Source organism: Lissotriton helveticus, chromosome 11, assembly GCF_964261635.1.
Source record: "Lissotriton helveticus chromosome 11, aLisHel1.1, whole genome shotgun sequence".
Taxonomy (NCBI): Eukaryota; Metazoa; Chordata; class Amphibia; order Caudata; family Salamandridae; genus Lissotriton; species Lissotriton helveticus.
In genome coordinates, this window is record NC_136072.1 from 988723284 (window position 1) to 988748995 (window position 25712).

The 25712-nt window shown below is 47.9% G+C and overlaps 1 protein-coding gene across 4 annotated transcripts in view; it reads right to left on the reverse strand.

Annotated features, from left to right (window-relative positions):
• Nucleotides 1-25712, reverse strand: part of TCHP (trichoplein keratin filament binding) — a 443788-nt gene that overhangs the window by 392076 nt on the left and 26000 nt on the right. For all 4 annotated transcript variants that reach the window (XM_078667348.1, XM_078667345.1, XM_078667346.1 and 1 more), the window contains exon 2: nt 9312-9502. In XM_078667348.1, the coding sequence (XP_078523474.1) occupies nt 9312-9502 (191 nt within the window). The remainder of the gene's footprint in view (nt 1-9311; nt 9503-25712) is intronic.

A 25712-nucleotide genomic window follows, 5' to 3' on the forward strand; every position in this document is an offset into this window, starting at 1 on the left:
TATGATTCCCATCCAGAAGCTAGAATACGCCGGGCAAGAATAGAGCATATGTTCTATATCAGCAGCATAAGTGTTACACTTCACACATTTAGTTTTGTCTGATGTTTGGTTCCCTTGAGCCCAAGCAGATATTCTCTCTGGAGTGTAATATAATTCTGTAATAGTCCTATATGATTGCAGTCTTAAGTTGGAGGAGTGCACAACATCACTTATGTGAGTTAAAGCTTTACTAATCTGTTCTGAATTTATGTCCCGATTTAACCGGCGAGACCATTTAGTAGCAATTTTAATAGTATTTTCGAATTTATCCTTGGTTAAAAGTTGATATCCCAACTTTATAAGTGATTTAGTTTTATCGGAATATATGCACTCTATAATTTCAGACTGAGTAATTGTTGTTATTTTCATTTTATTGATAAAAAAGTCTCTCAGCTGGCGATATCGATAATGCATATCGTTTGTTACGCCATTTAATATTTTCATGGTTTCAAAATCTACCATACCGTTATTTCCAAATATGTCGCCTAGTGTATTAAGACCACAATTAATCCAACGATACCCAGTCCCATCCGAAAAAGTTCCCGGAAGACCCGGGTTGTCCCATAGCCTGAGTTCCGTATTATAAAATGAAGTCTGACTGATGTGCATAATTTTCTTCCAAATATTTATAGCATGTTTAGCAGTCTTAAATTTCACCCGTTTATAGTAATTTGGGTCGTGTGTGCGGAGTAAAAATTGGTTAGAGTCGGTACCTAGCAAATATTGATAAAAGAATAGGCAAGCCTCTTTCTTTAATAAGCTCTGAATTCGAGAAAAAAAGGTTGCCAAAAAATATAAATTAAAGTCCGGAAAAACAAGTCCCCCTTTTGAAATTGGTAGTGTCAGAAATTTTATAGCCCTGCGTGCCTTTTTGTATCCCCAGATAAAGCTGCTACAGACAGAGTCTAGTTTTTAAAAAAAAAATTGGTTCGGTTGTAATGGTATAGCTCTAAACAAATAGAGTAGCTTGGGGAGTATTTTCATTTTGATCAAATTTAGTCGGCCTAGTAGACTAAGAGGGATTTTGTGCCATTTTTTAAGAGTTATGGAGGTTTCTTTTAGAAAAGTATCGTAGTTTGTTTCCAATATTTTCCCTACTTTAGCCATTAACTTGATACCTAAATAAGTAGCTTCTCTGCAAGTGTCATAAATATGTATATCAGGAGTATAATTAGCTATAATTTGAGTTTTACTCACGTTCAATTTGTAACCTGAGATTGAGCCATATTTTTGTGCTTCGTTAATAATTTCTGGCATAGCTCTATTAAAATCACTCGTATAGATAGCTATGTCATCAGCATAAGCCGTTAATTTCAAAACAGTACCTCCATGACTCACTGGAATAATGTTTACTTGGTCATTTAATGCGTTTAAAAAAGGTTCTAAAGATAGGGCAAAAAGTAAAGGGGAAAGGGGGCAGCCCTGTCTCGTGCCTCTTAGTATTTTAAAATTCGCTGATTCTTTATCTCCATAACTAATCAAAGCTAAAGGTTCGTCATAAAGGGACATAACCCAATCCAGGTAAGACCCGGAAAGCCCCAATTTCATTAACACTTCCCACAGATAATCCCACCCCACTCGGTCAAAAGCCTTTTCTGCGTCTAACAAAATCATACCGAGTGGGGTGTGTGTACCTTCAGCCACATCAAAGGCAATTATTGAAGTGTTAACGTGTGTAGTAGTATCCCTTCCCATAACAAAACCGTGCTGTTGTAAATTAACAATAGAAGGCATACTAGGGGCAAGCCGATTTGCCAGTATCTTAGAAAAGATTTTAACATCAGTGTTGAGTAAGGAAATTGGTCGATAAGACCCACATTCTTTTTCTGGTTTCCCTTTTTTCAAAAAAAATATTATTTTCGCTATTTTCCATGAAGGAGGTGCCTTTTTAGAGAAGCTAATTGAGTTTATCACTTTCTCTAATAGAGGTAGTAATTCTTGTGCGCAAAGTTTATAAAGTTCTCCCATCCTCTCTATTTAAAATAACTTGCACAACGTGGGGGTTTCTAAAATTAATCACAATGCAATCACCTTTCTTGTCCTTGGGCCTCCAACATAGCCATCCAAAATCTACCTGTGGTTAAAATCTCTTCAGCGTCTTCATACCGGAAGTACCTGTGATTCGGTAGCCAATGCATGCGTTTGTTTGTTAATTCTTGATGTAATTCATGTTGGCCCTTTCCAAGCTCAGGTATACCAGCCAGGATGAGGACATATGGGGTTGAGGCCGGTGGTAGGTTAATAAATGGGAGTGAGGCATAATCTTTGGAAGCCTCTGTGCCTGTTGGTAAGTCTACCCCTGCCCTTTGATTATTCGGCTGCCAAGGTCTGATAGATTGTTTAAGTAAGGGGGTGGGCTTGCTCTACTAGTGGTGGCTCTAGATGGAATTAATAGTTGTTGTCTCTCTATATTTAATCCTTGAGTAGCTGGGCGGACATTGTGTTTAGGGGTTGGAATGGTCTTTGTAGAGTTCGCCGTTACCTTGTCTCCAGGACCAGTGTCCATTTCAACTGTCCCGTCAACTGCCCCCCTATTGCTTGACCAGTTGTTAAAGAGCGAGGTCAATTTATTGACTCTACCTACAAGTGATTTACGTTCGTCCTTAACTATGTCCCTCACTTGGATTTGAAGATCCACCACTAGCTTAGTAACCCATATTGGCTGTTTCAATGCTGTTGGCATTCCCTCCAGTTCCAGTATTCCTATTGTGTTTCTTTTCTACCATGACTTTCTTCCTTCTTGCCGTCATTTTTACTTGTGGTTTAGCTCTCCCCTTTGTCAAGGGTTGATAGGAGATTCCACCCTGAATTGGTCAGGAATACTTGCTTCAGCAATTGAAGTTTGGGCCCTAGGGGAATCATTTATCAGGACACCTGAGGTTCCTGATGATTGCGAGGTATGGGAGTCTATCGTATGGATTTCCAAGTTGGGAGTGAGGGATAATCGTCTCTCTGTCCGTTCAATTTCAGTGGTGACTGCTCCTAGAGACTTTTCTAACATCCTATCTATGGAGGTCGGCTTGGTTTTAGGTATAGGAATAGGGGGGGCCTTTAATTTCTTTTCTGTGCATGCTCGTTTCCCCATTCTATTTGGGTTGGGGCGATTACCGAAGGTACTATGGATGGCTTTAATTTAGGCACTAGTAATTGTCTTGAAGCTCAAAATAGTGGGACAGCTACTTGGCTATGGCTAGTTCAAATGACCAAGTGCATAAGTTCTCAAAACAAAAATTCAACCAAACTAGTACAATCTACCTGGATTGCAGGCCCAAAAGCGTGCAAACTTGCTGGTAGAAGCTTGAGAACTCACTAGCAGGTAGCACTGCTGTCAAAAGGCTCAGATATATTTTAAAACTAAAATATGCAATCCAGTACTTGCTCATTAACACTTAATAGATGGTTGAAAGCATAAAGCCTTGTTTAACAGTTAGACCGTAAAAGTGCAAAGTGCTAAAGGCTAGCAATGTCAGGGCCCTAGAGGAAAAAGAGCAACGTGATTATGTGATTAGCAGCAGTAGAACAATGTAAACATGGACCAGTGCAAGGTGCTGAGGGCTAGCAATGTCAGGCCCCTGTAGACAAAAGTGCAAGGTGCTTGATGATATTAACAATTGTAACGGGCATGTAAACAATTTACTACTAATAAAACATGTAGGTCCCAGTAATCAATAAAGAACAAGCTCAATAGTGTCCAGTAGTCCAATGCCAGGATAAAAGACGGTTATTAGTAATGGACCTAGTCGAGAAGCCATAAAGCTAACCAGTTCCAAGTATCAACATGAGGGGAAGTAGCAGTTACGAGTGCAAGAGCTATTAAAAGAGAAAGTCTCACAATACCTTTTCTGCCGCCTCCAGTGAGGCAGGAGTGTCTTGGTCCTTAGTTGTAAGAGGGTTGGCCTTGCCCTGCCTCTTCCTGGCAATGACGGGCAAGAACAGGCCCGCCCTTTGCCCGGGCGCGTCCCGCGCTGCGGGAGGTCGGCTGTGCTTTCCTAGCGCCTCCAGGAGCGAGTGCAGCGTCGCGAGTGCAGGGGCTGCTGGGGCTGTAGTTTTTGGATTCAGCCGTTCCCCTCAAGGCGTGGGTAAGAAGCGCTATGCCGATCCCCTCACGGCAGGAAGAATCCAGCAACCGGACCCTTAGGCGTATCAGTATTGGAGAGTACATGGAGATTATTTCAAGCCTATTCTAAAACACCAAAGCCCCAGGTAAATATATGTTGATTTTTTTTACCTACAGTCTCATTGAGCAGATCTTAAGCAATGCTTTACAGACAAAACAACTGTTGCATGAAATGTTTTCTGCATAACAAGGTCTGGCAATGGTAGGGCGACTGCACAAAGACATTGAGAACAAGGCAAAAGAATGGATTAGTTAAAGAGTTTAGGAGCAACAGTTTAAAGCAAATTCCCAGCCACTCTAAGCATTATGGCGCCGCGGCCAGGGCGACTGACGCTGGAATCTGGGGACCACGGTTCGATCCCCGGCTCCGGCGGCAGGTTAGCCCAGCACCATGTGACTCTGGGCAATAGCTTGCTTAATCTCCCCGACGGCCCCCAGCGCCTAGAGACCCTTACGGGTGCTTGTGCGCTTTACAAATGTGGACTTTACTTTACTTTACTTTATGTGGAGAAATGAGGTGTTTAACTTTAAAAAGGGAGAGGAAGTGTATGAATTAATAAAGAAAATTAAGGTGACACTGTAAGATAAAATAAGAAGGTAAAATTGCAAGTCAAAAGAGGGTGAGGGAGACAACACAACACTTATGTAAGTCATAATTGAGTAAATCACCCAGATGGTATGCCCTAGAATAGCATGGGGATAGTACCATGGATTATGGAGGGGAGGTACACCAAAAGGAGTGGGGGCAAGGTAAATTGGAGGATTGGGAGCACTGTATGAGGATCATGTAGGGAAAAATAGAGCGGCCCTTATCAGACATATAAAGGTAAAGAGCGGAAATGTCCTAACAGCAGCAGCCACCTAAGGATAGACCTAAGCCAGAGAAGATAGCATCATATTTTCCTCTTTAGAAGGGCAGCATCTCTATCCAAGCTGTCCCTTTTGCAAACATCATTTGCTTCGTCAACTCAATCTGTTTGTAGCACCTTAAAACAAACCGCTCTGTGCCATGAGGAAAACCAAAACTACTGCAAAACACCCATTCACAAAGAGACTGATATTTCCTACCAATGCTGAGGGTCTCACTCTGACCAGGTTCTCATCTATCTTAAGCAATCAGATTCAGAAATGCAAAAGGGTCACCTGCTGCGGGTAGACAAAGGTTTTTTCACATTACCTATCATCTTTAATACCTTGATGCAGACTTCATTGTCCTTCTTAGAGACCAAGGCCTCTAATTTCACTTTTGCTGTTACAACACTCAACTCTACTTCAAAGTTCATGACCATGAAGACAATACCATCAAACTGTGCATCAGTAGTAAAAGTCTGAAAATTCCTCCTCCACACTCGCTCCCGCATGATACACTCCTTCACCAACCACACAACTCTGACATATCAATTAACCCTTCTTCCAAGAACCAAGATACTTTCCTTGAAATCAGCCTTAACACAAACAATGAAAATAGTTCAGTACAAACATGCCTTCCACTAGCTTTCTGTACTGCGAAAAATAGTCCTGAACTTTTACTCCAAATTCAATACACTCTTGATCATCGCCATTGTGAACTCTAAAATGGACTAAGCAAACAAGCTGAACGCTGGTCTTTCAACAACCAGATAGACTCAATAAAGTGATAATGCTATTGAAAGATTAGCGTAGTGAAGATACCATAATGCCCAGACCATTCACCCTCCATCTGGGTGTGAATAAAACACAAATGTCCTCTGCCTCACACACAAGTGACTAGCTGGAAGTAGCCCTCTGTACATCAGAACGTGTCAAAAGCATCAAACAGTCCTTGCTGCTTAGCTAACCACATACTTCTCAATAACCCAAATCCTGTTTCTCAAAAAAAGAGATAGCTTCTTCTTGATAAAGCCTTCGAACTCTCCAACAACAGGCCACCCCATATATTAGAGTCAGCTTTGGCATGCTATTCTAGAGAAAGGCCATTCAAGCCCTAGTCTTGGAGTCCTTGTGTAATGAATTGTGTTTATTGCCATTTCCCTGCCTCTGCTGCACCAATGTAATATATTTTTCTCCTTAGTGAAAATAACAGATTTCAATCTAAAATATATTGAAGACCAATTGTTGGATTGGGTGGGCATACAAATCTCAGCTTTACGGCATCTATTGTTAATCCACCTAGGCAGCAGGAAAAATAAAGGAGAATCAGCACTGTCAGTACTCAGACACTAGTCACCATAAAAAGGTTATAGAATAATTTCCTGACATAAGCATGAAGCTTTGAATAATCTTTGGACATCTGAGAACTGTAAAGCTATGTCATTTGAATGGATCATGACATGCAGAGACATGAGGAATAGGAGGCCAAAGGCAGCATGGAATTAACATTATACCATCACGGAAATGTTCATTCATTGTCTTTAGGTTGAGTGTACTTGAGGACATAGGGATGTGCTTCCTTGCCTTAATTCCAGGATGGATCCTACATAATGAAATTACTCTATATTAACAATCGCAAAACATCACAATCCGAATTAGCTTTTTTGGAATGTAGGACCCATACCTTGAACGAACCCACAATTAGCATATTGTTTGGCAAGAATATCATTACACCATATGAACTCTGAACAGAAAATGTTGTGCGATTGTACCAAATGACAGGAAATAGGGTGCTCATGAAAATATGGGCAATGGTTGCAGCTTCTGGGCACAGGTAAATTAAACAAGCATTTACAATGCAACGGTTTCGCCTTTGTAAAAGTTTGAGCTATTGGCATTGTAAATGACAAATTTTGTATTTATGTGTTGGTTTTGAAAGCAGATAAATAAATGGCATTGTCATTTACAATGCCAATAGCTTAATCTCTCACAAATGCGAGACCTATTGCATCTCTAGAGAGAGAGAGAGAGAGAGAGAGAGAGAGAGAGAGAGAGAGAGAGAGAGAGAGAGAGAGAGAGAGAGAGAGAAATCAGGAGTCCTGCTCGGGACGGAAGGGTTGGGAAGTGGCTATGCCTTTCGATCAGTAGGTGGGGGTAAGAAGGGGTACATACAGTATTGACGACCACCCTAACCTCCTTTTCTAATAAAGGCTACTTCACAACACGATGACCGGCCCGCCTCTGAAACCGCATCTTACACTCACCAAAGCCTAAAAATCAGCTCAAAGAAAATGCCATGACTAGCAACGCCGAAAGCGGTTACACAGCGCATGTGCGACAAAAACACAAACAAAACTTTATTACACAGCAGAGACGAACACAAAAGTACACAATGGGAATCGGACCACGAAGAAATAAAGAAGAAATGGTTAATCACGAGGTAACACTCAATGATACAACGTTTGAAACGTGAAACATTAATCTGGCTTCCATGGAACTGATGTGCATCTATCGCTCGCATACTTGCACCTAGCACCACCCACTGTGCGAGACCCACACTTCAGTAGTCACCACCAAACGACATGAACACAATTCCCCTATAGGTTCAAAACAAAGACAACTCCCATCCAATCACGCACCCTATACAATGCAGTTAGCTATTAGAGTGGGTAAATGCTTTAGTGCCCCACAATGGAATCATACGCGGTATACAAATGCTACAATACGACCCCTCCTCCAATCCATAAGGCTCCTCGACTTCTTGACCCATTAAATAGTTGTTGACAACCGTCAGACAGCTCAGCATCTGATGCCCCATCCCAGTAAATGTCCCTATATGCCTTAAAACCTAGTAGACTAGCAACAATCCACCTATCATAATAGTTTTTAGTGCTAAAGCCACCCTGTCCTTGATCCCCGTCCATAGCCTGGATCATAAGATGACCTTCTTTAATCCTCCCTCTACATTTTCCAACTAATAACGACATTCTCGTCAACAGAACGACCCACTCACCACTCCCCACACACCAGTCCCCTTAAGACCTCCAACTTCGAAACAGCAACGCCGAAAGCGGTTGCACAGTGCATGTGCGACAAAAACGCAAACAAAACTTTATTACACAGCAGAGACGAACACAATGGGAATCGGACCACGAAGAAATAAAGAAGAAATGGGTAATACTTAGGGAATTAAAAAAAACTAAAGCGACAAGTCAATGAAACAGAACAACTCCCAACTAGAGGAAAATAAGCTTAATATTGAATAAAGTAAATAGAAGGCTACATAATTCAGGAAATATGTCATGGAAAAAGAAGACGGACTACCCACGAGGACGTTACTCAAGGAAATCGAAACACAAAAAAAGTGAATGGCAGTTAAAATTCAGAGACTCAACTCAAAGGAATAAAGGACGCCTGCGCTTGGAATTGTATTCGTATAGGTTGTTTCGAAAAAGCAACACTCAGTTCACAATACCGGGCTCAGTTACTTGCCTTTCCTCTCCGATGAAGTCCGACGGTCTCTTTCTATTTTCAGTACCGTAGTTCTCCGTCTGACTTGAACTGGAAGTTCAAACGGCAATGCGTGCTATGTTATAAGCTGCAAAGTGATCAGCGAGGGGGGGGGCGGGAACGGGCACAGGACGGGGGGGGGCGGGCGGGAACGGCGTACGGACTGCGGGAGGGAGGATAAATAAAGCACCATGAGCACAGGGAGGGAGGGGGGCGGGAACGGGCACAGGACGGGGGGGGGGAACGGCGTACGGACTGCGGGGCCATTCATGCCTAAAATAATAAATAAAGCACCACGAGCACAGGGAGGGAGGGGGGCGGGAACGGGCACAGGAGGGGGGGGGGCGGGAACGGCGTACGGACTGCGGGGCCATTCATGCCTAAATAAACAAGTCAGGTCCCGGGCCGGCCAGCCAATCACAGCGCGGCCCGGGGAATGACATCACGGGGGTGTCCCGGGCCGGCAGCCAATCACAGCGCGGCCCGGGACAAAGGGGCGGGACTTAAAAAAAGCCCGAGAAACGCCCCCGAATCGCGTTTTCGCAAGAAAGCGTGATTGACAGCCTCTGTCTCCCAATGGCTAGTCTCCATTTATGGAGCTAGCCAATTGGAAACAGAGGCGGTCCAAACATCCCTACTGAAGACAAAAGTTTTCGATCTGGGAGGGGCACTGCGTGCCCCTCGCCAGGTCGAAACCTAAAAAACAGTGCAGTCATAGTGAGATGGAGAAAACAGAATGGGAAAACACGAATTTAAACTTTCACAGAAGACTGCTCGCCAAATGGAAATACATTACCTCTGTTGGTACGATTGCCGTGAGCTCCATTGTGCTTGTTTGTCGCTGTAGACATCCGACTGCTTAAAATAGCGACTGGCCTGTTCCCACTGCTGTCGGAATCGAGCTTCCTGTTCTCTCTGACGAACAATCTGCTGCTCAAGAGCTTTATTTCGGCTATGCCAATATGTGGGTAGCGTAGGTAATGCCATCTGTGCAAACAAACAGATTATGTTCAGTGTAAGGGTAGAGCCATGTAATAAGTAACAATGAAAACAAGCAGCAGCATATGAAACACGCATTTAGAAATGCAATTTAGGGTTTTGACTTTAATAGTCTATACACTTAAAGAATGATCACCATTATTCTAACGTTAAACAACGCCAGGCGCCATCATGTAATCATTTCCCACAATATGCCAAGGGACAGCATTGTGCCAATGGGTGAGCCACCTGCTGCCAAAGACCACCTGCTGCCAAGGATCTCCACTATAGGACTAGATTGATGCCATTATTTCTTGTAAATTGTTCCAGTGGTGAGCATCATTATGAAAATGATGTCATAATATGCCAACAATGGTCATTATATTTTAATGGCTTGTCAGACTGCAAGAACTATATCGGTTTTGTTTATAGAAAAAATTCAAATTAGTTTTAAAAAAGTGGTCATTATGATTACCTATTTTTTCCTAGGGCTGGTGTGGGTAGAGTGTTGGCGGCCGGGATACTGCCTCGAGGTCTCTTAGACCACTACCCAATCTACATGGAGCTGGACATTGGGAGGAACAAGCAGCCGTTCCGTTGGCGCCTAGCGGTGTGGAATCTCCAAAATGCGGAGTATACGACCCATATGGGGGAATCCATCGCTCAGTACCGGATAGAGAATGTAGGCACTGTGTCTAGCGCGGCCACGTTGTGGGAGTCGCTAAAGCCCACGTTGCAGGGGATAGACATTTCCTGGTGCGCAGCCACCCGTAGGCAGCGAAGGGAGGCAGTGACTCGAGCGGAGGCTCACATAGAGCAGCTTAAAAGGCAGACGCGAGAGTCGGGAAGCGAGCTGGGAATGAGGCAATTGCTTCTGGCCCGACAAGAATGTGCGGCCCTGTTAATGGAAGAACCGCTTCAGGCCTGGCTGGCTACATGCAGTAGGGTGTACAAATGGGGTGACAAGTCGGAGAAAATGCTCCACCGTCTGTGCCAGGGTGCCCTGCATGCTCAGACCCTTCCTGAAATACTGGACTTGGCAGGGGTCCAGATTACTGACCCCTTGGCTATTGCGGAGAGCTTTGCTGAGTACTTCGCCGACCTCTATGCTCCTCGGGAATGTCTGGAGGCTACCATGATAGAGAAATTTATAGCTGACTTGCCACCTAAGGCGCTGTCGGATGATCAGCGGGACCAGTTGGAGGTCCCCTTATCGGAGGAGGAACTGGGGGTGGCTCTGGGGGAACTGAGGTCTGGGAAGGCTCCTGGACCAAATGGGTTCCCGAGCGAATTCTATCGTCGTTACAATCTGCAGCTGGCCAGACTTTACAGGGCTGTGGTAGAGGAGGCCCGGGAGAAAGGGGCGCTTCCCCCGGACTGGAGACATGCAGAGGTGGTGGTGTTTCAGAAACCCGGACGCCCACCGGAGAGGCATGCGTCCTATCGCCCCATTTCTCTCTTAAATGTGGAAGCCAAGGTTTTGGCGAAGGCATTAGCCAATCGGCTACTGCCACATATAGCGTCCCCAATACACCCGGACCAGGCGGGTTTTATGCCCCAGAGGGCTGCGCGACATAACATCAGAAGGGCACAGGTGGTGGTTGCGGCGATCCGGCAGTTGGGGGAACCATCGGCGTTGCTCCTGGCGGATATGGACAGGGCGTTCGATTCCCTGAGCTGGGTCTACTTGTTTGCCCTACTGCCTAGACTCAATCTGGGCCCGCGATTCCTTTCATACATAAAATTGCTATACACTGGCCTAACAGCAACGGTCAGGGTTGCGGGAGCGGTCTCCCCTGCCTTTGAGATTCGGAGGGGCACGCGGCAGTGGTGTCCCCTGTCACCATACCTGTTTGCTCTAGCTATGGAGCCCCTGGCGGCATGAGTGCGCATAGACGCACAGGTACATGGGTTTGAGTGGGCCTCGGGTCTCTCCGATAGAATAGCCCTATATGCTGATGATGTTCTCTTCTTCTTAACGGCCCTGGATAGGACAGGTCCACGGTTGCTGCGTATTATGCAGATTTTTGTGGAGACGTCCGGCCTCTACATAAATCCCCGCAAATCCACACTATGGGTCCTTGGAGGGCAGACAAGGGTGGGATCGTGGGCGTCCAAAGTACAGTTAGCGGCTGGGGGATTGAAATACCTGGGGGTATTGCTGTTGGAGGTGCCAGCAGTGGCATGGGAACGTAATGTGGCACCTATGTGGGAGAGGGTGCGGGCAGACATTAAGTCCTGGTCTCGCATGCCCTTGAGGCTGTTCGGTAGATCGTCAATTTTCAAAATGGTGGCACTTCCCCGCCTCCTATATCAACTACAGAACCACCCATTTCTGATTCCAGCTCGATGGTTCCGGATGGTAAACTTCGTGTTAGCAAATGGTTGCACTGGCACCGGATGGTGCGAGTGTCTCCTAGGGCACTGATAATTATGTGCTGAATTTGTCAGCCAAGTTGTGAACAATAAAGTTTTCAACAAGGTTTATTTTTCAATTCTCTGAGGTATTTTATTCATACTCGTAGAATTTTTCATAAGTAGATGTGAGTTTTTCCATATTGCAATTATATACATTCACCATGTACATTTTTCATCCGATTTGTTTTTGTCATATGCAAGAATTATATTCCAATGCATTTCGGCCAAAAGGCCTTCATCAGGGAAATCTGTGGAACAACGAAAATTGTATCCATCACTATGTATTTTAATGTTAAAGCATAACAATCAACTAACATAATAAATGACATACTTCATCAGTTTTTAAATGTTGGTGATCATGTTACTAAGGTATGATGATATTAATCATGGTCCTTCGTGTACCCGTTTATAATTATCAACTGTATGCTTATTGTTTATGTGATACCTTTAATTATTCAAGCAGAAACCTGGTGTTATAAAATGTGCATCTCATGCAGAAGTGAACCGTGGTTATAATGCATTCAAGCGCGATACAATTCTACCGGTGGTAACATGAACAGCTTTCCGTTAAAGTAGCCGCTCGCATTAGCGTTTCATTAGTAGGGCTTATAGTTAAGAGTTAACTATGGTTTAGCAAAAACATTCAATGCGGTTGTTCGTTTTGTTGTTTCATGAGCGGCACTAACTGACGGATAAATCACGGTTAAAGGTTAGCTATAGCTGCAATGCACTCAGCGCGATGGTTATTCTTACCGAGATACAATGTATTTAGGATTCAAGCCAGCAGTCGGGTCCGATCTCGCTGCTGGAAAGTTGGCGTGTGACGTGTGTATGCTGGGTTGAGTTATAAGATTGCGCGCGCTGCCATTAAAGGGCCAGAGTTACAAGTGATGTTAAGGGATCACGGTACATGTGTCATGTTCAAGAAACAAATAAGGGGGTGTGTAAAATAACGTGATGAAAACATGCTCAGCACTACAATGATACTTTCAATCTGGTTGAAAAACACAATTTATAAATAGCAATTAAATTCTGTCCTTTCATTAATTCCATGCGGGCGCAAGGTCTGTAGGTGGTATATCCAATAGTTTTCTCGTTTTAGTAGGGCCTTTTTGTTGTCCGTCTCTTCGTTTTTTTGCACCACTTCTAATATGCAGGCTTTCATTTGATTGATTTGATGGTTTTGTTCAATGAAGTGGCTGGCAAGCGCTGATTTTAACACTTTAGTTCTGATATTGCTCTTATGTTCAGTTAACCTGATTTTGAGTTTCCGTTCTGTCTGGCCAACATAGGCGTGACCACATGGGCATTTTATCATGTATACGATATTTTTTGTATCACATGTACCATTAACGTGTAGCTTGATTTTATTACCTCTCATCGGGTGGGTAATGGTATTACCTTCCATAATGTTGTTGCAGTTACTGCAATTTCTGCATGGGGTTGTGCCCTTGAACGTTGTTTTGAGTTTTGTCACTGTTGTTTGTTTGATGATTTCTCCTATGTTTTTGGCTCTAGTGAATGCAAATAGTGGTTCTTCAGAAAAAATATTGTTAAAATCAGGTTCAATTTGTAGCATCCGCCAATGTCTTTTAATGATGTTCTTAAACTGCGGGCTTGCTGTGGAATATTTGCTTACGCATGTGGTTCTGTCGGCCTTTCTGCTTTTCTGCGTTGAGAGTAAAGTTTTCCTATCTTTAGAATGAGATCTTTCTAAGGCTCCTTGTAATACTTCGTGTGGATATCCTCTTTTTTTGAATTTATCAAGCATGATTTGTGTTTGCGTCTTTGATTCTTCTGGGTCTGAGACGATTCTTTTTACTCGAAGGAGTTGAGAATAGGGAAGGTGTTGTTTGAGGGGAGTAGGGTGGAAACTCTGATAAGCTAATAGATTATTCCGATCTGTGGCTTTGGTGTACAGCGTAGTTTCAAATTTGTCATCTGTTTTTTTGACAGTTACATCCAGATAGTTAATTTGACTTTCATGTATTGTGTAGGTAAACTGTATCCTTTCATCCACAAGGTTAAGTTGTTGGATATTGGTGATTAGCCGTTCTTTCGTATCCTTCCACAATATAAAAATATCGTCAATGTATCTTAGGTATAACCGTAGTCCTTGTTGCCATTGTTCTCTTTGCAAAATGTGGTTATTTTCATACAGGTGCATAAAAATATTAGCGTATGACGGAGCTGCCGGATTTCCCATGGCTGTTCCTGTCTTCTGGAGGTACCATTTGTCTTCACACTTGAAAAAACTGTGCATCAAAGTAAAATGCAATAGTTCTAACAAAAATATCTTCATGTTCTCATCATATTCCATGTGGAGTAATGCTTTTTCTACTGCTTCTAGCCCCAATGAGTGGGGTATGGACGTGTATAACGCTTGAACGTCGATAGTACACATGAGTATATCTTCATTAGGTGTAAGTGTTATGTTGTCAAGCTTGGTTAAAAAATCGGTGGTGTCCTTGACATAAGAGTTCATGGTGATGACATATGGTTGAAGGTATTTGTCGATCAGTTTACCTACAGGCTCTTGGATACTTCCACGAGTGGATACTATGGGGCGACAAGGTGGTTTAACTGGATCTTTATGAATTTTGGGTGTCAAATAGAATTTGGGAGTTTTTGGATAATCTGTAGTGAGGTATTTTTGCATTTTGTCATCTACACAACCATTCAAAGTGCCTTCTGATATGATGGTTTGGAGTATCGCTTGTGTTTCCTTTGTAGGATTGGTGTTGAGTTCCATATAAGTATTCTCATCTTGCAAATGCAATGTTATTTGTGAGTCATAGTAGTCCTTATTCATTATAACTAACGCTCCACCCTTGTCCGCTCTCTGACAGATGATTGCGGGGTTATTTGCTATGTTTCTGAGGATAGCATATTCTTTTTGGGTGAGGTTTTTAACTCTGCTTTTTCTTCGGTAATTGATTTTGTTTAAGTCCTGTTTCACCAATTGTTCGAATAGATCCAACGTCTTATGGCTGATGGGAGCCATATATGTGCTTGTCGTGTTAGGGCAGTTCCTATGGGAGGGAGGGAAGGAGGGTGCGGGTGGCGGTGCGTACATGCTTCCTCTCTACTTACAGCGGGGGATTGGCTTCACCTGACCTCCTCTCCTACGATCAGGCTTCGCATCTGCTGGTACTCAACGACTGGTGGTACGGGGACAGAGGAGACTCAGCGTATGCGCTAGAGCGTTGTCTAATGGGCCAACACACGCTGCATACCATATTGTACTCAGCTAGGTTGCGTAGCGCACTGCCGTCGGCTACAAGGGTGGTGTTCATGGTCTGGCAACAGGCGCTTCGGCGCATGGGTTGGTGTGGTGTGTTGACATGGGAAACCCCCCTGTGGAATAACGGGCGACTGCCTCAGTTGGCGGCTCTATCGGGACTCAGAGGGTGGGATGCCATTGGCATATCCACACTGGGTGATGTAGTGGCCGATACAACTCTTAAATCCTTTCGGGATCTTCAGGAGGAATATCAGTTGCACCCGACACAGTTCCACCAATATTTACAGCTGCGACACGCGCTATCTCCTAGTCTGCAGGGCCTGGAGGACATCCCTGAGTTCAGCCCTATAGAGGCCAAACTCGCGCATATACCAAACCCTGGTGAGACATTGCTCCCCCACACTTCTGAAGCTCCGGGGGGACTGGGAGGCCGATGTAGGAGAGCTGGAGGAGGAGGACTGGGCGGAAGCACTGGCGTCCCCGCGTGGGGCGGCCATCGCAATGCGACTTCGTCTAGTCCAATTTAAATACCTCCATAGGGTATATTTTACTAGGACGAGCCTCTGGCGGGCGGGGATGATTTCCTCACCGGTATGTCTGCGCTGCGATCAGGCGGAAGGCACATTTATCCATACGATATGGCACTGTACATCATTAGATCGCTTCTGGAGGGGGGGTCTTTGCATGCCTTTCGGAGGTTCTGGGCTGGGAGCTCACCCACACACCGCAGTTGGCCCTATAACCTGTGATGGAAGGGGTGGGGGGTGACATATATAAAAGGTACCTCTTGCTGTTAGGGATCACCTTGGCAAAGCGAGATATTGCACAGGCATGGAAGGCGACGAGGTCCCCCTCGGTGGCGGTATGGAAAAATGGCCTTGATTTCTGCATGAGTCTGGAGCAACCCATATTCGTGGCCAGGGGCTGTCCACACAAGCACTATAAAATATGGAACAAGTGGGCGGAGTATCAGCGATTGTGGCTAGACCCCCCTGTGACGGACGAGCACTTGTTGTCAGGTTAGGGGGGAGATGGCATAGGGATATTGAGGAGTAGACAGAGGGGGTGGTGGGGGATTGTGGGTGCTTTACTGTATGTATCTATTCTGCATAACTGTGAACATGGAACTGTGGACTTGTGTGACCCTGGGGGGGTTTTGTTGGGGATGTGGGGAGTTGGGGTGTGGGTGGGTAATTTTTTTCACGCTCCTGCACGCGGGGCAGATGCTCATGGGGGAATGAAAAACTTTGAAAAAACAGTCAATGGCGGTTGTAAATGTTCTGAAATGCTTTTGCAGTTGCCCCTGGATTGCAGGGTGCTGCCCGATATATGCTACTTGACTAATAAAATCTGTTTTTTTTTTTAAAAAGTGGTCATTATGTTGCTGGGGGTGAGCACCATCGAGAGAAAAATGACCCCCCTCCCATTCCACAGAGAGCCTCCAGGGGTCAAAGGACATCTCCAGTCCAGATTCACTACACCAGGAATGCACATTGATCAAACCCTCCAAAAGGTAGGATGAATCTGCAGTCCAGTGCTTTAGTGTTCAGCATCTTGCACGCTACATTTTGGGCTTTATGCACTGCAGCTGTTGGTCGACTATGCACAGCAGAGACTTACACCACTAAGGCATTTATTCTGCAGATATAAAAGTTCTTAACCTTTTAACTTCTGTGGACCCCCACTGCATCACTACTGTAGTCGGACATCCTAGGCATAAGCAAGTTCTAGGATTAGAAACTCAAAACAAAACACAAAAATACAGATACAAGAACACATCAAAGAAATGCACCAAATACGAAATTTTATTTAATTGACAAACTGATAATACAAAAATCGAACATTTAACGAGAAGGTTGGAGCTTTTCAAAAATGAGCTTTACTTCTGAAAGACGAAGCGATATGCTAGAATCTAGCACATCACTTTACCAATTTTTGCTCCTGATGAATGCTCTCTTTTTGTCAGAGTATACAGGTGCTTCAATTACTGTCACCAAATTTCAATACTACATTCAGTTTGTTGTACTTCTGCTTTTTCCATGAAACAAGCTAAAGCTACCCACCTAACTTGTAGGTTCCAATTTCAAATTTCCACCGATTTATAGATCTTTATTATTATTTTTAATTTAGCATATATTATATTTTTTATATGTATATATATATATATATATATACATATATATAAACTACATTGAAAATAATACTTGTATACTCTGACAAAAAGACACACACACACACATATATATATATATATATATATATATATATATATATATATATATATATATATATATATATATATATACATATATACACACACACACACACACGTTATCTATCCGCTAATATTATTTAATTCTCTAAACAGTCACTGACCTCCAGAGATGGGGTGAAGGACTTCCAGGGGTTCAGTGGACCCATGGTTAAAAGTACTAATCTAGGGGAAGATTTGGAACAATGAAAGTCAGACTGGGAGGAAAATGATCTTGGCATATGTGAGTTGTAACTGTTCAGCAAAGAAGGGATTATATGGTAATTTAGCCTGGGTTTCCTCTTTGAATTTAGGTATGTGTAGTCGTACCTTCATCAGTGAAAAAAGAAAAAGTACAAAAACTGAAAGGGGAAAAAAGTACAAGCCTAGCTATTGCCCGCTTAGGACAAAGTAAGATGTGTAAACCGTTTCGTGTTTAGGAGCAGGCACATGCTTGATTTGTCCCACTCAGCTACTCCCACTGTATCGCGAATCCGGTCCTGATCAAGTAATCGCAAGATCTACATACAGACTTAAAGGAACTTTTAGTGAAGGCTGCAACACACAGACACACACACACACACACACACACACACACCCCAACCCACCCCACCTCACCCCACCCCACCCCAGCCCACCCTCCTGTATAGAGCACTCTCAACACTCTGCTCACCAAAAGTTTCTGCTTTTCTATTAAAGTCTTTAAGCACAGGATTAGCACATGGCTATCCATGCGGAGCTGTAAAATGACCAAAGCCTTTTATAACTCCAGGCACAGTATTACAGCTTTGGATTGGTAAAATACCATCCAAGCCAACCTGAAATGAATAAAAGCAACCCCTGACAGGTGTTTCGCTCTCATTAGAGTTCTTCAGAGAGGTAAATCTTTGTCCAGACACAAGGGAGCGCCCAGTAGAAGTCAAAACAATACCCGATCAGGCAAAGTGACACATAAATTATGCAAAAAAAGAAGCAGAGAACTCTGGGTAGTTCTCAAGTTTAGGTGGAAAGCAGCTTCTGTATAGAGCACTCTCAACACCAGCGACACTCTGAATTTGCTCACCTCAAATGTCTGTTTTTCTATCAAATTCTAGGAGCGTGTTTTGGTTTGCTAATAACTTTGGCCCCATTTGACGAATCTCCACATTTTCCAAAAGAAAAGTTCATCCACCTCAGCTCCTTCCTGAAAGGCATCAAGAAAGGGCCAAGAAAAAATTGGGTTCCTAAAACATAAAATGCCCATGCATTTTCCATGTACTGCCTTAGACGCGACTATAGCAAAGCTGCAGAATTACACCAAATTCGGCAGGAAGCTAGATCTTGTTCCGCAGATTGTGCTTTTTGCAATTTGGTGTAAATTCATTCAGTCGTTTTTGAGAAATAAGGGTGTATATTTGGGTAGTTGGGCTTGCAAAAGTCGTGCAGGCCTCCTGCAGGAGAGCAAATTTAACAAGCATTGGTAATGCATCAGTGTTTTCTATGTGATGAGCTGTATTTCTCAATCACCGGCCGGGACGAAGGGAGGAAGGAAAGAGCGCTCTGACAATTATCACAGGAGTGGAGAGGATGAAAAGTGCAGGAAAATATCCTACAGCCAATAGAAATAGAGGGAAAGTATGTGGCAAGCACAGGAACCAATGAAAACCCAGTAAAGAGAGGGAGTGGGATGTAACCACCTTTCAAAGATTTATATTAAAAACAATAGATTTCAAAAGCAAAGCGCAAGCGATGTGCAGCGAAACCTAAAAAAAGAGTTCACACGAAAGCGACAACACAGTAATTCGGCTATGGGAACAGATGAGAGCCCCCTTTTAACATACATTAAATACAAGTGATTTCACACGTACAGCGGAAGCAAAACCTAAAAATGAAAATGCAGATAAGTACCTGCAAACCGATGGGGGGCGTGGCTTGACTGCCGAGGAAAATGGACGGGTGAGCGCTGAGCTCCGAGGCGGCCTCCCCTATTTATCCTGCTGACGCTCATCCTGGTGACCCTGGGACCCTGGGATTGCCCGTCCCTCCTCTCGCAGACGGTGGGGCCTGAGTGGCGGCGGAGGGGTCGACCCTGCACCCGCATGGGGCCGCGCCGCGCCTGAGACCTCGCAGGCGGCGCCGGCCATTTTCGGCGGCCTAAGTGATCGGCCGCATCCCCGGCCTCGATTTTACAGGAGGCCGGCCTGCAGTGGGGGACAGCCGGCCGCCGGCCAACAAGAAGGACGGAGCCCCGAACTCGCGGGATTACTGCAGCAGCGGAGCCTGGGCTGTCTGGTAGCGGTGCCCCGGAGAGGCCGATTCGGCGAGGCCTGGAGGTGAGGGGGCTGAGAACATCCTAAGGCCCCGAGGGCCTACCGGGCACTAGACGCGGGATCGGGGAGGGCCCGATCCTGCACTACCTTCCCGAGGGGTGCTAGGCCGGCACTGGACATTTGCTGCCTAAGGCCGGGGTGCCTTGTCGCCGCCGGGAGGCGTGGTGGACCGGCGCGGCGGACCCCCGAGGCGGCCCGATCTTTGGAGGCCCTGCTGACTGAGGCTGACGTGGGGAGCTGGGGCTCGGCCTGGGAGCCCGCGGACGTGGCGGAGCCCGCACCCCAGGAACGGCCCTTGCCGGACGTGCTGCTCACTGACTCCCTCGTGGCTGGGACCTCGACTGCCTGCTACCGTCCCTGAGCTGTAGTGGCCGCGTTGCCTGCCGCCTGCCGGACACATCGCTACTGACTTCAGAGGGGCGGCTCGCCTGAGAGAGCCCTTCGTGACTGTTGACCTGGGCTAAGGAGCGCGTTGGCCTAGCGCTGGTGGAGGGCTGCTGGCCTTGGAGGCCCACGGCGCCGGCACGTGTGTGGCGCGAAAAGTGTCCCCTGGACTTGAGGCCTTGTGTGTGCTGGACAACCGGCGCAGCGTGCACCATCGACGGATCTCCCTGGGGGTAGACACCACTCCCGGTATCGGGGAGAGGCGAGTCCGGTCGCCTTCATGGGGAAACGCCCAAAACCTCCTCCGGGCGATACTGGGGGAGCTGCGGCCAGCCAGGCCTCCACTCCGGACAATGAATCGGCGAAGGGCCTACCGCAGGGCCAACTGGAGCAGATATTGAAGGCCATCGCCGACACCATGGAGGCCTTGCACCATGCCATCGGCCAGGTATCCACGAGTCTGGGCCTTCTACGAGCAGACCACGGCAAATTGGCAGACCGGGTCAAGCAGACCGAGACCCGGATTGACGCCCTGGAACCCACGGCTAAAGCGACGGAGGCCATGCTGGGGGAGCTGCAGCAAAGGGTGCAACTGCTGGAACAGATGGCGGAGGATGCAGAAGGACGCAACCGCCGCAATAATGTACGCGTGGTGGGCCTGCCTGAAAAGATTGAAGGGACAGACATGCTGGCCTATCTGGAGACCTGGCTCCGCGACATGGTGGTACCGGAGGGTTTGTCGCCGTTCTACACTCTGGAACGTGCTCACCGAGTGCCGGCTCGGCCCCCAGCCGAGGGGCGGCCTCCTCGACCGGTGGTGGCACGCTTGTTGCATTACAGGGATCGAGATCTTATCCTGCAAAAGGCACGGGCACTGGGGCCCTACAAGGTGGACAACGCTCAGGTTTCCATTTATCCGGACTATTCCTTGGAGGTTCAGAGGCAGCGATCCACCTTTTTAGCAGTCAAGAAGGCTCTTCGAGAGGAAGGTATCCGCTACTCTCTCATATTCCCGGCCCGCATGCGGATCATGATGGATGGTCAGTCTTCCTTCTACGATTCTCCCGACGAAGTGTGGGACTGGCTGGAGTTGTACAGGACCGGCGCGGATGCACATCGGATGCCTGGGGAACAGCGGAGGACGACACCGAGACCTAGGCGGAACAGGAGGCCCAAGAGACGACCGCCGAACGCTCGGACACCCTCTGTCTCACAGACTGCGCTGGAGCGCAGGGATGCCCTCCGGGCAGTCTCCACCATTTCCAAGACAGTGGGTTTGACATCTGCAGTGGAATCGGGCTCCCGAGGGGGCACTGACGAGGGGGCTTCGGAGGAATCGGGGACGGGTGGCCCCGAGCTGCCCCATGTCACTCCTGGAACTGCTGATGATTTGCTGGACGAATGATCCTAATGCCCCCTGAAGTGGTATTGTATAAGCTGCTGTATCCCTGATTTGGGTTGGGGCGGAGACATGTCAACCGAGTAGGCGAGGGACTGGTGTTGAGCGACTACCTTACGTAGTGGCCCCGGCCGTAGATGGGGTGGGGGATGCGGGGCGCCCAGGGCGCGATGGGGAGAGCTGATTGGGAGGTATGTGTTGCTTGCGGTCCATTGGAAATAGCGACAGGCCACCCCCCTATCTCACACCTATTGTGAGACTCTGGTAGTTACCAGGGACTGTTCTTTTGGGATTTAAGCATTTGGATGGGCTTCTACTGTTTGGGACCTATTCTGGGGACGGGTAGGAAGCGGGACTGTTGGGCGGTATCAGGGTTCTGGTTTTGGGGCGTTGTCAGTGTGCATACGATTCTTTCTTTATTCGGAACTGTAATTGTTACAGTGAATGGGGTCCATACCTGAGCTGAAGTGTGTGACCTGGAATGTGAGGGGACTGAATTCCATGCTGAAACGTCATAAAGTCCATGCCTATCTTGTTCGCAGGGGGGGTTCAGGTTGCCTTCTTGCAGGAAACCCACATTGACCAGACTGAAGGGCGGGCTCTGCAGCGCAGATGGCGGGGACAACTGTTTCACACTACATTCTCGGCCTTCGCGAGGGGAGTTTTGATTTGGGTACGGGCAGGGGTTCACCTCCAACCTTTGGTGACAGTGGTCGACCCTGAGGGGAGGTTTGTGGCTGTCCAGGGCCGCCTAGATGGGAGGGACGTGACGCTTTGCAGCGTCTACGCCCCAAATGTGGAACAACCTGCTTTCTTTGCGCGCTTATCTGGGAAACTGGCGACTGTCCTGGCCGGCACGGTCCTACTGGGGGGGGATTTAAATCTGTGCTGGACGTGGAATTAGATAGATCTCACCCACCGCTGGCGCAGGCAGCAGCTCACAGACTGGCGAAGAGTAGGAGAGAGTGGCAAAGTAGCTGGGGCCTGGTCGATGCATGGCGGACCCAACACCCCACAGAGAGGGATTTCTCCTTTTACTCCCCCCCACACGGTCTGCACGTTCGCCTTGATAGCATTCTCTGCTCGCCGGACGCTCAAAGCCTGGTTCGCCACAGCGAATACCTGGCCAAGACAATATCCGACCATAACCCTTGCTTTGTGGCGGTCCAGTGGATGAGGCGACGTCAAGCTATCCCGACATGGCGGTTAAACCCATTGGCGCTGGAGGACCCGGCGTTTAAGGCTGGTGGAAGGTGGAAGGCTATTTTGATGCTAATACGGGCACGGCTTCCAGTAGGGCGCTGGAGTGGGACGCCTTTAAGGCGGTAATTCGGGGTGTCTGCATTTCGGCTACCGCGGGAGTCCGTAAGACCCTCCTGCAGGATGTTGCGCGAAGCGAGGATCACTTGCGCGAAGAGGAACGGCGCAGCCACACGACGCCGGAGGCTCTCGGAGCGGTTTCGGCCGCACGGGAGGAAGTGGCATCAGCCATGGAAAAGCTGCGCTGCTTTGATTATAAGGAGTTTCTTGTTCTGGCTCATGCTGAGCGTGACAAGGTGGGCTCTCTGCTGGCGTGGCTGGCCAGTCCTGGGACCCGTGGCACCCCGATTGTGGCGCTGACCACCCCGGAGGGACACATGGTTTATACGCAGTCGGAGATCAACGATCAATTTCTCACGTACTATGCGCACTTGTATAAGAGCAGGATGCCGGATACCCCGGTGGCGCTGGAGGAGTTCCTGGTGACAGCTCAGCTGCCCCGGCTAGACCCCGAACACGCGATCCACCTGGGCGGAGATATCTCTGAAGGGGAGATCAGAGTGGCCATCAAACACATGGCCCGCCGCAAGACCCCTGGCACGGATGGGCTGCCGATAGAATTTTATGCAGCCTACGCGGATGTACTGATCCCGCGATTGCAGGCGGTTTATCGGGAGGCCTGGGACACCGGGATCTTACCAGCGTCCGCTCGTGAGGCGTTGGTGATACCCTTACTGAAGCGGGATGGCGATGCGAGCTGCCGTGCGGCCTACCGCCCACTCTCTATGCTCACAACGGACTATAAGGTCCTGAGCAAGATCCTTGCGACGCGGCTTCTGGCCCACATGCGCACCTTGGTTCACTGCGACCAGGCGGGCTTTATTCCCCAGCGCACCACCGCCACCTATGTGCGCCGGCTGCTACGGATCATGGGGGGTGACGCCACTGCTCGCCCAGATGCCGCTGTCCTCTCGATTGACCTTGAGAAAGCATTTGACAGTGTTGAGTGGCCGTACCTGCTCCGTGTGCTGGAGGCCTTTGGCCTGGGCGAGCGCTTTGTAAGGTGGACCGCCTTGCTCTACGCCGCGGCTACTGCCCGAGTCAAGACGGGGGCCACCATCTCTGCCCCTTATGCGGTAGGTCGGGGGACCCGACAGGGATGCTCCCTATCCCCCCTGTTATTTGCGCTCGCTATAGAACCACTGGCAGCTCACGCCCGCATGGGTCGAGCGTATGCAGGCCTTCCTCTAAGAGCCGACACCCACTACATCTCTCTCTACGCAGACGACTGTTTGCTGTTTCTGGCGGACACGAGCGGTTCCCTGCGTGGGGCCGAGCGATTGCCGTCGGATTTTGGCCGCCTCTCGGGGCTGAGAGTCAACAGGGGGAAGTCCTGCCTCTTCCCGCTGGCGCCGGGGGCGGTTGACTCCCACCCGGAGGGGGACCTACGATGGGAATACCATTGCCTCCCTTATTTGGGCACGCACATCTACCACTCGCCGTTGGCCCTCTTAGAGGGTAACATCGACAGAGCAATTCGGAGCTTGCAGGGCTGCATGGGATTCTGGCGGACGCTACCGCTCTCGGTCGCGGGACGAGTGGCGTTATTAAAGATGGTGGCACTTCCCCGATTGCTATATCTGTTTCGCACTCTGCCGATCTGGATCCCTGCATCGGGGACGGGGGACTTGCGGCCCCGGACTTCGAATGGTACTACCTGGCGGCGCAGCTGCAATGGCTCACCCAGGCAGTGGCTTTGGAATTTCGAGGTCCAGAGGGAGTAGCGGGCAGACTATTCCCGAGACACGTCCTCTCTTTTATAATCCTGGGCCAGAAGTTGGACCTCGCCCAGCTCACAATGGAGGAACGTACGATGCGAAGCTGCTGGCTTCGCTCCCACAGGCGCTCCGGTGCCACTCGCCCCTATGCACCTGAGATCCCGTTAGGGATGTGCACGGCCTTCCCACACGGTGGCGACTGGTCCGCACTGGCGACGTGGGAGGAGCTTGGCTTGCTGATGATTGGCGATCTTTACAAAGACGGTTCACTGCTGACGTTCCAGGAGCTGCGGGACACTTACGATCTCCCGAGAGGTGACTACCTGCTGCATGCCTCGTTAGTGGCCGGTATTCGCCGACACTGGAAGAATGGGCTCACCGAACCGCCAACTTCGGAGTGCTGTCAGTATGTGGTCATGGCTGCTGGCACTTACAAGGCCGTCACCTGCCTTTACAGGAGGTTGTCGACTGTCGCCCTGCGGCCACTGGAAGGACTGAGAGCCAAATGGGAAGGGGATATTGGGCGTCCAATTCCTGAGTCGACATGGCCGCAGATATTGCGGCGGGCATGGAAGGGCACTAGGAACGCCAGATTCCAGCTGATCCAGTTTTTCACCCTACACCGAGCGTACTTAACGCCGGTTAAGATCTCGCAATATTTCGAGGGTGCGTCATCGCTCTGTCCTAGATGTGGGGCAACGGAAGCGGACTTCGCGCACATGCTTTGGACCTGCAGTATGCTGGTTGGTTACTGGGAAGCGGTGATGTCTTGCGTGAATGCTGTCACGGACCGGCAGATCGAAGCCGAATTGGGCGCTTGCCTATTGTTATGGTTTCCTCACACCCCCCGCACTCGTGTTACCAGTAAATTTTACGATTTGGGCCTGATACTAGCCAAACGAGAGATCACCATGCACTGGAAGTCTAGCCAGGGACCCAGCTACTTGCGTTGGAAAACCACTCTGGAGCGATGGGCGAAAGCGGAGAGCGTTTTGCGGCTGCGACAGGCCAGGAGCCTAGATAATGACAAGGCACTGGAGGGGGCTAGGGCGTGGGAGGCCCTGGTTGTAGCGCTGCAGCAGCCTGAGAGCGAACAGAGCGACGCTGAGGGAGGGACGACACCATAGGGACACTGTCCTAGGAAGCACCTCACCCCCAGTGAGGCACACACTATTC